At 36.1% G+C, this 16,864-nt stretch overlaps 2 protein-coding genes across 2 annotated transcripts in view; both read right to left on the bottom strand.

Annotated features, from left to right (window-relative positions):
* Positions 1 to 7,720, bottom strand: part of LOC146002227 (uncharacterized) — a 79,539-nt gene extending 71,819 nt beyond the window's left edge. Inside the window, exons 1-2 of the mRNA XM_083139945.1 lie at positions 7,706 to 7,720; positions 7,460 to 7,504 (exon numbers count right to left, since the gene is read on the bottom strand). Coding sequence (XP_082996071.1) covers positions 7,460 to 7,504; positions 7,706 to 7,720 — 60 coding nt within the window. The remainder of the gene's footprint in view (positions 1 to 7,459; positions 7,505 to 7,705) is intronic.
* A 39-nt stretch (positions 7,721 to 7,759) lies between these two features.
* The window catches only part of LOC146002226 (uncharacterized), a 96,215-nt gene continuing 87,110 nt past the window's right edge, over positions 7,760 to 16,864 (bottom strand). Inside the window, exons 8-14 of the mRNA XM_083139943.1 lie at positions 16,285 to 16,517; positions 15,810 to 16,044; positions 15,708 to 15,734; positions 15,522 to 15,623; positions 15,220 to 15,273; positions 10,513 to 10,554; positions 7,760 to 7,827 (exon numbers count right to left, since the gene is read on the bottom strand). Of these exons, the coding sequence (XP_082996069.1) occupies positions 7,760 to 7,827; positions 10,513 to 10,554; positions 15,220 to 15,273; positions 15,522 to 15,623; positions 15,708 to 15,734; positions 15,810 to 16,044; positions 16,285 to 16,517 (761 nt within the window). The remainder of the gene's footprint in view (positions 7,828 to 10,512; positions 10,555 to 15,219; positions 15,274 to 15,521; positions 15,624 to 15,707; positions 15,735 to 15,809; positions 16,045 to 16,284; positions 16,518 to 16,864) is intronic.

The raw sequence follows: 16,864 nt of genomic DNA, 5'->3' as shown, positions 1-16,864 counted from the left end.
TACTGAAATTAGCATTGTAAGTCCAATAAATGCACCAAAGATGAGAATATACTATATGTTTTAAAGAGGAAAATGTATTCAGTCTTGGACACTTGATGTTGTAATGATTCCATTGATTCTTAAAGGATACTGTTACAATCTGGAAGTGTCCATGACTTTACTTTGGGGTTTTATACAGAATCTTTTATTTGGACAGTGTTATTTATTCTGCTATTGAAATATTTATCTGAAACAATTGTGTAAATGTTAATTAAGCTTGAGTCATGAGCAATTTATACATCTATGAATGAAGAGTTTTGCTAGGGTAGTGATTTAAGGAATGTAAAATGTTTTCTGCTAGTACTTCAAATCAAAAATAAACAAAAACTCTATTTGTGGTTTATTTTAACAAACTAACTGGTAATGAATCTTAAAGAGCAAAAACACTTTATCATAGACATTTCTATGATTCCAGGGGCAGTCCACCAGTATTATTCACAATTCAAAATATACTCTAAATTTAATATACAATATAAACAATTTCAGCAGATGTAGTCTGAAATAAAGTATGAGACTGGAATGAGCAGTATTCCCTTTTCCAAATAGCCATAAAGCATGCCAGGTACAGGTAATCCCTTACTGAAAAGTGTTACAAACGTATAGTGACAGACCAATCCTGTCTGTAGGCTAGTGGAACAAACAAGACACTTCTTTCAATGCTTTCCCATTGCACACTGTATTAACCTGCAGCCCTTAGAAGTATACAACTTTACAAATAAATTGACCACATGAACATATTTAATAAATTAGTGTGTGTTGTACTTTGTAAGGGAATGACTTATTCAGAACTCAAAATGGACTGGAGTGGACCAGAAACACATTCCGGTTCATGAATATCTGGAACCTTCCCATTCCATCTCATCACAAAAATGCAACGGACAATTCCAGTTCAAGTATTTTTTTTTTTTTTTTTTAGATATTTCACTACATTTTTCTTAAATTGTTAATACTCTTTAATAGTACACTTCGCAACATCTTATTTGACCGCCCTGAAAAATTTCAAAGTCCGGAATTCGTAAATTTGGCAGCATAGCGCTTCAGAGCCAACTAAGAGTAGCCAACTTTGCAACATTTCTTCTTCCTGAATGAAAACGCTCTTGTGATTTTTTTTCATTCTTTCACATTCCATAAAGTAAAGATACCCTAAAGCAGTAAAAAAAAATATGAGTAGACAAAAAATGTTATGTAGAAATACGAATGTTGACAATATATTTAAAAATTCTTCGTTCTGAATTTGAAAATAGGAAAATGTATGTGCATTGTGAAACACTGAACAGGTTCTCATCCACCTGGAAAGAATTGCCGTCACATTTGAATGCAAGAAGGCAAATTTATGATGATTTTATGCGAAATGTTTAGTAAAGATACCTTGCACAACACCAAACGATTCTGCAAAGTGTGTCTTTTCCTTGGTTCTTGGCGAAAAATGGTTCGAAACTCCGGCACAATGTTGCTTCAACTGAGATTAACGTGTTTTACTGAGCTTTTTGTTAGCAATCTCCTGGAGTAGTTGGTTAGATGAAAGCACTTCAGTTTTTTTACTGTTTTCGTCAAGATCGAAACATCGTAGGTTCAAATCCCACCCTTTCCTTATTATTTTTTCCTTTCTATTTACCGAGTACGAAGTGTTCTAATAACGTAATATAATATTATATGATATTACTGTAAATATTCATGCGATGCATGCTCAGTGGCGGCGATTGGGTTTCAAAACTGATGGGGCAAGGTGGGGGAGGGGGAGGGCAAGGACAGTTTCTTTCCCTTGGTAGATAATGTTTAGCATAGTGCGGCGTCATCTGCCCCTCCACACTCCATAATCGTCGCCTCTGTGCATGCCTGAAGTAATGCTTCTACTAATGTTTTTAATCTTTCAGTGATTGGTAGGATTTTAGGAAATACTTTTCCTTTCATTCAGCTGTTATAAGTTAACACATATTAAGAACTTACATGTCAACTTTCTGCATTCGGAAATGCAGGACATAAATCGCATAAATATCAACGGAAATATCCAAGAAACGTAGATAAGCATTCTCGTCCAAAGCCGTTTACTTCCCGAAAAAGATATCGCAAAGAAGTAGGTTTGAACCCATGACCTTTCATTCCATAAGCAAACGATCCCCCTACACCACATGGTTCACTTTATTTTATGCACTCGGTTCGGATTCCACTTTAAACTGTAGGTCCAGTCCCGATTAGCCTTACTATGCATAAAGTTGACTTAAAACACCAAATCAACCAATTTATCTCCTTTCAGAGTGGGCCTTCTATGATACTGTAGTCGGCCAGCATCCGAAAATACAGTTCTGCTTCGCGTATACCAGAGTGTAATTGCATTTAATATTGTGACAAATTTGACTTCAAAACTACAGATTAAAGCGATAATAGTGTCCAGAAAAAGAACCTCAAAGTAGATCTTCACACAAAGTATTTTAATCCATTGCCAAACATTTCAGTTAAGAATAATATTATGATTTTCCATTGACCGTATTTTCGATTCATGGTGAATTTGCTAAAAGGACCATGTCAAGACATCTAAATATGTAAGTGTTACTAGTAAATGCATTTAAAATGCACGAAACAACAGGGAAGGAGAAAAATAAACCTCAAAAAGAAGTAAAAATGCAACAAAAACGGTTAAAATACTGACAAATAAACTAAAAGCCAAAAAAGGCCGAAAAATGCCGAAAAATGAAAAAAAAATGTAAAATAGAAAGTGTTTTCCGGCTCTAACTGAAGGGAAACGGACATGATATCAGGTTTAGAATTGTTTTTAAGGGTCAGAAAAAAAGTTGATTTTTCATCATCTTCCGGACCCTAATTAGTAATTATGACCATTGAAAAAGTTGGAGGTAGCTTACTTAAAATTTTCTTGCTTAGGGATCGTATCGTCCCATATCTCCACTTCATAATAAAGAAAAACATCAAGTTCATATTTCGAAAATGACTTAGAGTTTTCTACCACGAAAATATGTTTTTCATAGTTTGAAGTTCGTTAGTATTATCTTTCAAGATTTCCATTGTTTTAATTTCACACATATTTTATATTTCATACGTTCCTCTCTCTTTTCATACAGTCTTTGGAAAAAAGCTGAAGTTTCTTGTTAAACGGAGTCTGGTTCAAATGACTCCTTTTCGCTCTCCTGTTCCCACTTTAAACAAACAACAAAATACTTCGTAACTAAACGATTGCTTGTTCAAAACATGGAATTTTTACACAATTTACAAAATATGACAAAATGCCAACATACATGTTCATCATTTTCCCTTTCAGCGTTTCTCGATTTTATCTGAATTCATTTCCTCATGAAAATTGCCATGAGGAAATTATAGATATGACATTATGTCTGAATTGGTTTCTTCAAACTGGTAGCAAATTTTAACATGAGCTACCTGGAAAAGAGGTAGCGTGCTTGATTCTTACGAGGGAGGTCGTAGGATCGATTCTCCACCTAGGCAGGATATTTTTCAGGATTATATCGTTGGGTGTAAAGTTTATCCACCGTGCTAAGAAGTTAACATTGGTCTCTGTATTTCACGAGAGGAAAGGAAATAGTAAGAGAAAGTTATTTCGATGATAGGAGGAAGTCACATGCCACGTGGAATGCGCAGAATCAAGTTACGTAGAGCTACGTAAGTCTGTGATGGTGGTATCGAATATTGCAAAGTTAGTGGGAAAGTTTGTTATATCTGATACTCGTACTTTCTGTTCAAAGAAGACAAACATTTTAGATACATAGCAGTGAGGAATTAACGATCATTATGAGGTTTTGAATTTTTTGTTTGTCACTCACTATATAAATACTTATTAGTAGTTTCTTATCGAATCGGCCTTCGTCGCAATAACAATTTATTTATGTTAATAAGCAATTTACTATTAGTTTTAGACGCATGGTAAGATGGTGGTGAGGGGATTGACAACAGTCATTACGAAGGAACGGACATAAAATTACCAATCTTAGCAATTTGAACTCATTAAACGCTCTCCTTCGTTACAGTACTACACTACATCACTACTTAACATAACTGTATATCTTTTTTTAGTATATCGAAATCAAATAATCAATATTTTAGGTGTCAGTGAAGAACAAAAATACATAACTTAAATAACATTACATTTTGCATCCTGAATACATATATGTGATTTGTGAATTAATCATGATGTGTGTGTTAACACAACATATGAACAATAACTAAAAATAAAAGTTTTAACTTGAAATCCTGGAAATCTCCAACTTCTAAGGGGAATTATGCCCAGAAGGGACGTCCCTCAAGTGTGCATCGGATTCATTTTTAAATATTCTAATATCAACGATATCTGTTCAGCAAACAAAAAAAAAAAAAAAAAAAGAAAGAGGAGAGGGTGGGATTTGAACCCGCGACCTTTCACGCTTGAAGAAAATTAAGGATAGTAGCGCCTAACCAACTGCTCTACGTTAACTTAATGACGTTGTACCCTTAAAAAACATGTTGACGTTTATGAAGACTCCCACCTTCCTGTGTTTCAAGCACATTTTCTCGACAAGTCGTGTAAAATATATGTTTTTGAGAACTGTTCGATATTATGCAAGGTATTGTAAATAAAATGTCGCATAAACTCCTCACAAATTTGCTTCTTTATGCACAAACTTGATGGCAATTTCCTACAGGTGGAGAAAAATTCTATTCAGTGTTTCAAACCCCCCAAATTTCAAGTCTAGCAAGCAGAATCGTAAATATCATACACGGTTCTTTTTCCAATTTATTATATCTGTTTCATTGTGTATTATAATACCGGTTTATAGTTTCTAAGTTCATGGAAAGTGTTAAATTGAAAACCTATCACCGCAGCGTTTATCGTCTAGTGGAAGGACCTACTCAAAGTTGGCTACTCTCACCTGGAGCTGAAGTGCAATGTTGCTAAGTTTACGATTTCGGGACTTAGAATTCTTTCGGGGCGGTCAAATAAGATGTTGCGAAGTGTACATATATGTATAGATGTATAGATGCTTTGTTGCATCTATGTTGCCTTCATCATTTTGTGCCTTGTGGTTCTCATGTGGTTCTCATAGATTGGCTGCGGTGGCTCAGTCGGTAACGTGTCTGACTACCATACTAAAGGTCCCAGGTTCGATCACCGGCCAGTTCAAATCCGGGAACTTTTCTAACGATGGAAGCGGCCCCGGTGCCCACCCAGCGTCGAATAACATGGGTACCTGGGGGAAACCCTGGGGGGTAAAGGCAGTCAGGGGCGTGATGCTGATCACATCACCCCCACTCACGACCAGATCAAGAAAGTGTGGGGCGTTACCCCCACACCCTCTATACACCATCATGGCGTGGTGCTAAGCACAGGGGAACCCTTTACCTTTTACCTTTGTGGTTCTCATGTTCAATTTGGCAATTAAATTATCATTTGTCATAAAGGTAAAAGTAAAGCTCCCCGTGCATATAGCACCGTACTATGGAGGCACATTTAGGGAATGTGGGGCTAGGGCCCCACACATTCTCGATATTGGCCATTTTAAAGATGATGTGACCAGCACCATGCTCTGGCTGTCTCACCCCCACCCCCAGGTACACATTGATTGAGGCTGTGTGGGCCCAGAGCCACTTTATGGAGGGACAAGGCCAGAAAAAAATCCAAACTTAAATCAACCACCCGAATCAAGCTTTTGTCTCCCGTTTGGAAGTCAGACACTCTACCAACTACACTACCATGGCTCATTTATTTTATTATTTGCCGTGTCTTGTGGATTTGATTGTACTGACAGGGGTATCCATATGCACAAGATGTTTACATAAAGTCGAGTTCTGCAAAGTATTCTGGGGAATATTGTCAGTATTTTCTTTCATACTTTTGTCTTTTATGTTTTTCCTGATTAACCTCATGGTATAAAGTGGCCTGGCCATCCTAAATCAAACTGAAATCAAATCATTCATGTGCCATGGCCTTTATATTTCTGACTCGCGTACTTTCGACGTGGCCCTTGGCCACGTCTTGTACGCTCACATGCGTGACCTTCGGCCACGTTGTGGGCGCAATCATGTTATAGATGGGGTTCTTCATAGATCTTAATGACTGAAAATGTCTGCATGTTGTATTGGATGATGGGGAACATGTGTACAAGTTTGAAAAGTTTAGAAAGTAACTTTATGTGTGTATGGGCTCTAATAAATTACAAATATTCAAACTATTATTGTCTATTTTCTTAATAATAATAATCTGAGTAAGTAATAACCGTTCCAAGATAAGTAGTTGGATGTTTTGCATAAACGAATTGAATAGCGACTAAATTGAAAATGCAATATTTACGTATTTTGTTATTTTCACATTTTTGAACGTAATTGGATAATAACTGTTTTCCGTCATTCCCCTCAAATTCCTACATTGCCTCTAATAAATTCTGATGCTCGCATTTTGAAATTCGAAAAGTCTAGCATAATTCCCTTACAGTAGTTTCCGGGGTGAAAATAAACTTTCTTTAAGTTCCCTAGCAACGTCCGTTTCAATGGTCAACAACAAGCACGGCATAAACTCTAAATAATTGTTTGTCATTATACCCCCTAAACATTTAGTTAAAAGAACCATGATGTAGATAACATTTTCGCATTGAGTTTACCAATATATACATAAGTAATTGATTCTGGGCTGAAACTCCTTATTATGTAGATGTCACCCCTGTTTGAGCCACCTTTTCAAAGCCAGGAGTTGATTCATCTGTGTGTTGTAGATCTGTGAGAAATATAATGTATCTCGACAATTAAGAATTGAAGAAAACAATGTGTGCTGCAAAAAATGCCCGTGGCAACGGTTGCTAAGGACGTGAGAAAAGGGCATTTTCACCCTTAAGGAAGGGCCGATTGAGCGATTTTTGAATTTTCTCGGCCTTTTGAGACAATTTCATGGGGGGTCGTAATCGGGCATTTTTCGCCTCCGGGGCTTCCTTCATGGATAACATTTATGTCAGTGAGTCAGTGAGTGAGTGGTGGGATTGGGGCTTTATATTTATTGGATGTAAACATTTAAGCATTAATTATTATTATATGTAACACTGCATGCCATGTCATTAGTCATTAATCTTATCTCTGCACTAATCAGGGGCAAAAAAAACACAACACCATGTTAACGAAAATAAAGTGTTTCGTTTCGTGAAAATTTCCATTTCAAGCCCTGGGCTTATTCTCGTATTCAATACAGGTTGATAAACATTCACTAATAATAGAATGCTCTTCCTGATGGCATAGTAGTAATGCCCTTTGCTTGTAATCAAGGGGCTTCAATGCCAGGTGGAGGAACATAATGGTTCAGATCCCACTTTAAACTGTGGGTCCAGCGTCGATTAGCCTATCTGTGTATAAAGTGGACCTTCAGCAAACTTTGCCTTGGACTTATTAATATAATAGAATGAAAGAAAATGTGATAAGAAAATGTTTAACTAACCTGGACTTCCTGGTTGACCTGGTCCTCCTGGCCCTCCAGGGTGTTCTATTTCAAAATATATCAATTATAATAACAATTTGATCGAAACACTATTTTAATATTTTGATGTATATTAAGTTTGCTATTTTCTCTAATACAATTTCAATTTTGATTAATCCCAAATTAATAGCACATAAAGTTTTTTAACTGGACAGAAATCAGATATAGCTTTCTGTCAAGTATAATAATGACCCTGACTATATTCACAGTAAAGTGTTGCATGATGGACTGACTTCAATCTTAATGAATTTGATCAAATATTTATTTACCTGGTCCTGATGGATGGCCACCTGGTCCTTGGGGATAGCCTCCTGGACCACCTGGTCCTCCTAAAACACAGAATTTTTTTTATGTAGCAGTTAGTGAAAACTCTGTAACTTGGTATTGTTGAAAAGTATAAAACTTAATGCTCTAAATCTATAACTTATACTAAGACATGCCACATAGTCCCAAACACAAACACTTTCTTGGATACTTAGATGATAGTAACATATGGCACATTTCATCTCTATTGGGTCTTGAATTCATCACTCAGTCCAATAATTTACTATTAAGTATTAAGAAGTCCAACTTCCATGACAGAGGGGTAAGTACAAAGGCAGAGACCCTAAGTTCAAATCCAGGACAAAGCTTAGGTGTATATACTGTATCATGAATGTTATCGTCGCATGTGTGCATATATATGTGTGTGTATTCACATATAATTTGTATTGTATCAACAAAATGCAGCATACGCCTTCTGCAATTGTAAATTTTCATTCTCTGTAGAAATGCAAAGGAAACAGGCAACCTCTATGGCTGACTGGTTATCACACTACTATGTCAGGGGTCCTGGGTTTGAATCCCAGACTGGGAATGGTTGTTCTTTGTGAGTGCCCCTTCATCAATTTCATTATATCATCACTCTTTGCAATTAGCTAAAAGTGGCAGAAACGGAAAGTAGAATAATCAAAATCAATAAAATATAAATAAGGTTTAATTTGTTCCTTAATCTATTTCAGGCATTAACCATTGATACTAATCATGATGATTAACCTAGAGGGGAGAGAATCATATAATTTTAACAAAATTTCAAATACAAAAATACAAGTGTGCAGATGGATTTTAGTGCTGTTTCAACCATAATAATTTAACAGTTTTTAACTAGCTTTAAAGCTGGAGTTAATCACATCATAAAATAAAATTATTTTTCTTTCTTGTAAAGTTTCAATTCTAAATGTGGAGTATTCATCAGATTAGTTGTTTTTAACAATGAATACAATACATAGGAAAACTAGTTTCTTCTTGCAAAAATAATTTAAATACAGTCATATATAAAATGTTATGGAGTATTTTTTAAGTAATGTTGTACATAGTTTAATTATCTTCAGTTTCATTAAAAATGACAGGCAATGTTGTGTAATTAAGAAGAATTACGCCTAGTATAGATCCATAACACTACTTTTATGGTAGAATTTATTGCATTATTGTAGCCATACTAGTAATTTTAGATTCTTTTTTATCAATATCAATAAAGTTTTAATATGAAATTTAGTTATATGTTACCCATATTGAATGCGTTGTACATATTCAATATAAGATGATAAACATTTAGTGCAAATATACAGTGATGTAGTCCCAAAATTTTCAATTTCGTGAAACTATAACTAGAGACCATGTGTTTCCATAAACTTTGGATTATGTTTCTATTAAAATGGAAAAAAATGTAATTTATGTTACAATACTCATGATGATAATCATAATTGACATAAAAGAGGTATATTACAACAGAGAATGCATTTTTTACAACATAAAATATGAAATGTGTATTTTAATGATTGCATTTAAACATATATGCTACAGTACAAGAAGTTAGTGTTTTTTTTCATTTCTTGTCGATATTGATTTTGTGAATTATCAGGTTGTATACTGTTAATAACTTTAATGATACTGCTCTTGCAGTAAAAACTGAAAAACGTAAGAAAAACATGTAAAAGTAAAAAATGAACAGAAAAAGCAACAATTCCATTCCATACATTTTTAACTCTGGAATACAACAGGTCTAAATTGTGATGTTTAATGATAAGAGCCTCTAATCCAACTGCATACATTTTCTGAGTTTTGATTCACGAAAAAGATTACATGTTTAGAAATATATTTAAAAAAAAGAACACGTATTTTGCTGTCTTCGCTCTTTAGAAAAATAACATTACAACAGAATTTGGGTAGTAGATGTCCATTTAGAAATGTTATGTTGCAAGATATATTTGCAATGTTATCAATAGGGTCAATATGCCATTGTATGTTGACTATCATCATAAATTGATTAATCATCCTTCCACTTCGTTCATTGTAATACTTGCTTCAGTAAGCAATCAAGGTTGCTGGATAAATGGTTTGAAGTAAAAATACAAGATAGCTATCCATTTTTGTAAGCATCATATTTAGAGCCATGTATATTTCATTTTTGATGAAAACACATTGTAATCCTCATTTTTCATGTTTTTGAAAGGGGTGAAGTGCATTTTCCTACATGTTTTGTCACGAAATAATGCGAAATGAACTGCAAAATGTGAAATAAACCCTTTAACACGAAATTCAGAGTTTATTTACAGATGAGACACTTTTTTTGAAGTCTGAATTTTCCTGTGAGTTATGCAAATCATGGAAAATTGATTAATTCTGCTGTAAATATTTGAGCAGCAAAAATGGACTCCTTTACACTACAATAAACTAGTTACTGTGATAAATACATAAATATTCTATTAGAAGGGAGATGTTTTTCATTTTAAATCAAATATATGGTTCCATTCACCATTTTAACACTGATATGCCATTCTTTATACCACTTTTCATCTCAAATGTGCCCAGTTTTTTTTACTGAAATTTTGATGTTTTATTCGCTATAAATATGTGGATCTAATTATATTTCATGAAAATGTTCCTTCTTATTTCCTTATTTAAATTTTTTTTTAGAACTATTAGAAGTTTAAATGTTTGAGATATCAATAAGTCACAAGCTATATATAACTCACCTGGGCCACCTGATCCTGGTCCACCTGGGCTTCCTGGTTGACCTATTTCAGAATAAAAAAAAATATTCACTTAGAAAAATCACAATTTAATTTTGCACATTTCTTTTTCCTTATCAAGACACTAGCTGATTACCTGGCAATGCCCGGGTCTACAGGGTGACCTGTAATTAGATGTATTCCCTGAAAGGGGTTAAAGTAGAGGCAATTTGCAATACATTTGACCATATGATACTCCATCCGAAAATTAGTAGTTTTCGAGATAATCGAATTTCTATTGTGTTTTTTAAATGACAATTTTCCACATAAAAATACGAATTGAGAAAAAACTTCATTGTATGGCACATATTTAAGTGTTTTCTGATAGCTAACAAATAAGTGGTTCATTGAAAAAAGTTTGTCCCAAATAACAATCACATGTAAGTAACGGGTGGATCTAAACTTACAAGTGGTGATAAAAAAATTCAATCTTAGTTTACTTGGCAACATATTAACAAACGGTATGACACAAAGTGTACAAATTACTTAAATTACTTCCTTGTGTCATCAGCTATCCAACAAGGTACAAATGTTGCTAACATTCACATTTGTGTACAAGAAATAATATTTCATTCATCTTCATGTGAATGGAATCAATGAACAATACAATTAAAGAACATTATACATCTTGCTCAAAGTGGGAACCTTTGTTACGAATGCAGGCATGCAGGTTTTTACGGACATTTATTCTCTTAACTCGTGATGTGATGGTGTCTTTGATGTGTTGACCAGCTGTTAGGATCCTCTCCCTCAGCTCTTCTTGTAAACTAAGTCTTTCATGTGGCTCCAAATGTAGAAGTCGCAAAGCGTCAAATCGGGGGATTGAGCCAGCCAGGGAATCAGGCTGCCTTGGCCAATCCATTTCTTTGGGTAATTTTCATCCAGCCACTTTCGCACGCCCAGGCACGCTACTGTGGCACGCATCAACAATAATTTGACTGAGCCATTTTTCCTGCCCCAAATCTTAAATGGCATCACTTATGAACATTTTTTGAGGAACCAGATGGCAAAGTTGTTGGAGGATGTGCCTCTAGCTACAAGACGTGACATGATTTACCAGCATGATGGATGCCCAGTTCGATCCCCTGATCGATTTGACGCCTTGAGACTTTTACTTTTGGTGCCACATGAAAGACTTAGTTTACAAGACACCGGTAAACTCGCAAGAAGAGCTCAGGGAGAGGATCTTAACAGCTGGTCAACACATCAATGACACCATCACATCACGAGTTAAGAGAACAAATGTCCGTAAAAACCTGCATGCCTAAATTCGTAATGGAGGTGCCCACTTTGAGCAAGACATGTAATGTTCTTTAATTGTATTGTTCATTGATTCCATTCACATGAAGATGAATGAAGTATTACTTCTTGTACACAAATGTGAATGTTAGCAACATTTGTACCTTGTTGGATAGCTGATTACACAAGGAAGTAATTTAAGTAACTTGTACGCTTCATGTCATACCATTTTTGTTATTAATATGCTGCCAAGTAAACTAAGAGTGCATTTTTTTTCATCATTTGTAAATTTAAACCCACCCGTTACTTACATGTGATTGTTATTTGGGACAAACTTTTTTCCAACCAACCACTTATTCGTTAGTTATCAGAAAACGCTGAAATATGTGCCATACAATGAGCTGTTTTTTCTCAATTCGTATTTTTATGTGGAAAATTGTCATTTAAAAAAAAAAAACAATAGAAATTCGATTATCTCGAAAACTACTAATTTTCGGACGGGGTATCATATGGTCAAATTTATTGCAAATTGCCTCTACTTTAACCCCTTTCAGGGAATACATCTAATTACAGGTCACCCTGTATATTTATCCCAATCTTCTATTAGACAGGAAAAAATGAATTCTAACTATAGTGTAAAATGAACTTGGAGTTGAACGGCATTGGGAGTGTCACTATTCATCTTTGCAATCCCAAACACTATTGATTCCACACTAATATCGGTCGTTTTCGATTATTATTACATGTCACCCCTTCCCAACCCCACCCCTAGGGCTGCCAGGGATGTCTTGGAGTTAAACGGCATTGGGAGTGTCACTATTCAGCTTAGTGACACTGAAAACTATGGATTCCACACTAACATCAGTCGTTTTACATGTCACCCCTTTGCACCTCCATCCCTAGTGGTGCCAGGGGTGTCTTAACCCCCCCCCCCCCAGTAATACTTTCCAGATTGTATATCATAGGTGTACCAAGTTTGGTGGAAATCGCTCCAGGTGTTTGAGAGTTATGCCGGAACAAACATATATACATACATCCATTTTTATATATTAGATAGATTAGCTCTAGTGTTTTAGGTATGTTTATACTTAGCCCTCCTACATAGCTGAATGGTTAGTGTTATTACAATTTTTTTTATGAGTGGTCACATCATCATATGTATCAGTAAACAAATCCTAATATTCTCTCCTGTATGTATGCATTGCTTGCATTGTAGAATTATTTCTCTTGTAGTCTACGATTGCTACAAGAATAAAAAAACACAGTTTTTGTTTTTATGTTTCAGGAGTCATAACATAGCAACTTAACTGTGAAACAACAATGTAACACTCACAAGATTTATTGTAAAACTGCTTCTTCTTTGTTAAAAAAAAATGTTACAACTGCATCTTTAATCAAACTAAAAATGAATGTCTGATGAAGGGTGCATATGTTCTCCTGAAACATCACAACAAAAACTGTGTTTTTATGCTTGTACCAACTATAGAGTACAAGAGAAATAAATCCTATGTATTATTATTTTTACAATTTCATTCATATTTTTGTATCAATTGATATAATTAATTAGCTTTCTGCATTTCTCAATTACATGGGAACATATTTTAACTTTGGCAAAATCTGAAGCGAGAAGCAGTATGTTACCAACGCTAGAATAATTCAGGCCTACATATAGCGGGAGCTTGCCCCCCCTCCCCCCAACTGAATCCCAAAATCTCCATCTGAAAAGGAGCTCACACTGGAGTAAATGTTGGTTTGAAAAACACCACATAATAAAAAATCATATATTGGAAATGTAGTAAAAGTATAAATAATATAACTTACCATATGACGTAACTTGACCTAAGTGTTTTAATTGAAATCATATACAGAGGTACCTTAAGTGTTAACCCCAGACCAGCACAAACAGTAGCGTAAATAACACACTCTACGGCCTCCTGCAACTTTCAGTTGTGCACCCCTATTCATTTAAGAAAAAAATCTTTCTTTTCTAAAATATTAATTCATATGAATATATTTCATTACATTCACTTGATCATATAAGTACAAATAGCACTATGATATGGGATAGGTCAATTACAATTTTAATTTTGATTACAAAGGAATTGATACATACATATGCATATTAAAAAGAATAAAAGAGTATAAAATAACATAAAAAATAGAAGAGAAATCAAAGGTCTTGTCTATTAATGAAAAGAAAAATCAAAAGTTATGTCTAATAATGAAAAATATGATCTAACAACTCCTCTGTGTTATAAAACAAATACTCTTTACTCTCATTTTAAATTTAGTTGGATTATGATTCTTGAATTCCTCTGGCAATTTGTTATAAAGTTTTACACCTTGAAATCCTAGATCATTATGTGTTTTGGATGTGCGGACAGTAGAAAGGTGGAGGGAGTTATGCATACGAGTGCTGTATTTGTGTACGTCCAGATTTTTGAGAAGATTTCAGAATTTATATGAATAAAGTACATTGTTTCTAATATGTACAAACATGGAAGAGGTAATATTTGAAATTCATTGAAAATTTGTTTTGTTGGGCTTGAGAGAGATGCATTTTCCATAATTTCTAATATCCGTTTTTGCCAAATAAAAATTTTCTGCATTTTGTGTGAACTGCCCCAAAAAGAGATACCATATGTAAGTACAGGTTGAATCTGTCCAAAATATACTGTCCTTAAATCATTTAAAGATAAAACATTTCTCAGAATTCTCATCATGTAGCAGTGCTTAATTTTTGAGTTAAACTTTAACTTTTTGCATGTCCCAAGACAGGTTTGTGTCTGTCCATACTCCTAAGAATTTTATTGCATACATCTGTTTTGAGGAACAATTTATATGATTTGATTTTGCTGGGATGCTAATAGCCACAATTTTGTTTTCTATCGAGGAATTCTGTAACTTCACTGATGTTCGATATGTTTCTTCTTTTGATTTCAGTTGAAAGTATGTTTCGAAAAGAAGCAATTTCTGTAGCTATAGTGCAAGATACATCTTAATCAAAATTCTCCCAGAAATTAGTAGCAGATCCCAATGCAACAACTACAAAATAAAATTAACAACATACAGGAGCAGCACAGTTTCACCAAACCTTGCTGAAAGGCGGGCAGTAAGTAGGCAAGGGGAGGGGTGAACGCGTTACCAGTGTATTTTCTTGCCTGTTGTCTACCTTTCAGCGACATAATCAATGACTTGGACTATTCAGCTAATGCAGGTTCACTTTCTATTCTTCTACTCATTAACTTTTTCTGTTTGCAGTTGTAGCACCATAGAAATATATGTTTGGTTGAAAATATATTTTCAAGTCGAAAGGAAACCCCCTGCACTGTTGGTGTTGAGGGGGTGTTATTTATGCCACTGTCCACAAATATAAATTGAGACCTTAGAATAGTATTGATCTGTAGCAATACAAAATATAGGTATACTGACCTGGACTGCCTGGTTGTCCTGGACTTCCTGGTTGACCAGGTGATCCTGGTTGTCCTGAAGAAATGAATTTAAACAAAATTAATATTTTTGACTTGGCATTTAATATTATGTAGATACTACGTTTTAAATAATCACTGTAATTATTGGATTTGCATTTGACATAATTTAGACTCCAGTAAGAATGTATTGAATTAAAATATCAAAAAATGTCATTGCCAAAATATATTTAGAAAACTGTAAATCCATTTTTACAAAATTTGCCATTCAATGTTTTTTTCCAGCACGTATCATGCCTGACTTACCTGGACCACCTTGTCCTCCTGGTCCACCTGGATAACCTGGACCTCCTGGGCTACCAGGTCCTCCTGGACCACCTGGGTGTCCTCCTGGACCTCCTGGTCCACCTTGTCCACCTGGATAACCTGGTCCTCCTGGACCACCTGGACTACCAGGTCCTCCTGGACCCCCTGGGTGTCCACCTGATCCACCTTGTCCTCCTGGTCCACCTGGATAACCTGGTCCTCCTGGGCTACCAGGTCCTCCTGGACCCCCTGGTTGTCCTCCTGGACCTCCTGGTCCGCCTGGATAACCTGGTCCTCCTGGACCACCTGGGCTACCAGGTCCTCCTGGACCCCCTGGGTGTCCTCCTGATCCACCTTGTTCTCCTGGTCCACCTGGATAACCTGGTCCTCCTGGACTTCCAGGTCCTCCTGGACCACCTGGGCTACCTGGTCCTCCTGGATAACCTGGTCCTCCTGGGCTACCAGGTCCTCCTGGACCCCCTGGTTGTCCTCCTGGACCTCCTGGTCCACCTTGTCCTCCTGGATAACCTGGTCCTCCTGGACCACCTGGGCTACCAGATCCTCCTGGACCCCCTGGGTGTCCTCCTGATCCACCTTGTTCTCCTGGTCCACCTGGATAACCTGGTCCTCCTGGACTACCAGGTCCTCCTGGACTACCAGGTCCTCCTGGACCACCTGGGCTACCTGGTCCTCCTGGTCCACCTGGATAACCTGGTCCTCCTGGGCTACCAGGTCCTCCTGGACCCCCTGGTTGTCCTCCTGGTCCACCTGGATAACCTGGTCCTCCTGGACCACCTGGGCTACCAGGTCCTCCTGGACCCCCTGGGTGTCCTCCTGATCCACCTTGTCCTCCTGGACCACCTGGGCTACCTGGTCCTCCTGGACCACCTGGGCTACCTGGTCCTCCTGGACTACCAGGTCCTCCTGGACCACCTGGGCTACCTGGTCCTCCTGGTCCACCTGGATAGCCTGGACCTCCTGGCCCACCTGGACCTCCTGAAAATAAATGTTTGTGAAATGATTAATTTTGCAGAATCAGCTAATATAAATATTCACAGAATTTTATATAACATGAAAGTTATACCCTTAAAGTACTAGTACTTTAGTTCTTTGAATTTTTCTGCACATGTATATATGTATATATGTATGTATATACACTAGTGGCAGAAAGTTTAGACTCACCTGTAAAAATTTGTAATTCGCTGAAAGTAAAGTTTAAAATGTGACAACAGGTGGCACTACTGTGCTGGAATTTCACTATTGATATTTGTAGAATGTTTTTAAAGCTGTTTTGATATGTCTTGGAAATTTTAATCTATTTATCGAATGATGTTTATGTAATA

Source organism: Lepisma saccharinum, chromosome 18 (assembly GCF_977018435.1).
Source record: "Lepisma saccharinum chromosome 18, izLepSacc3.1, whole genome shotgun sequence".
Lineage (NCBI taxonomy): Eukaryota > Metazoa > Arthropoda > Insecta > Zygentoma > Lepismatidae > Lepisma > Lepisma saccharinum.
This window is presented reverse-complemented; position numbering and strand designations above follow the sequence as displayed.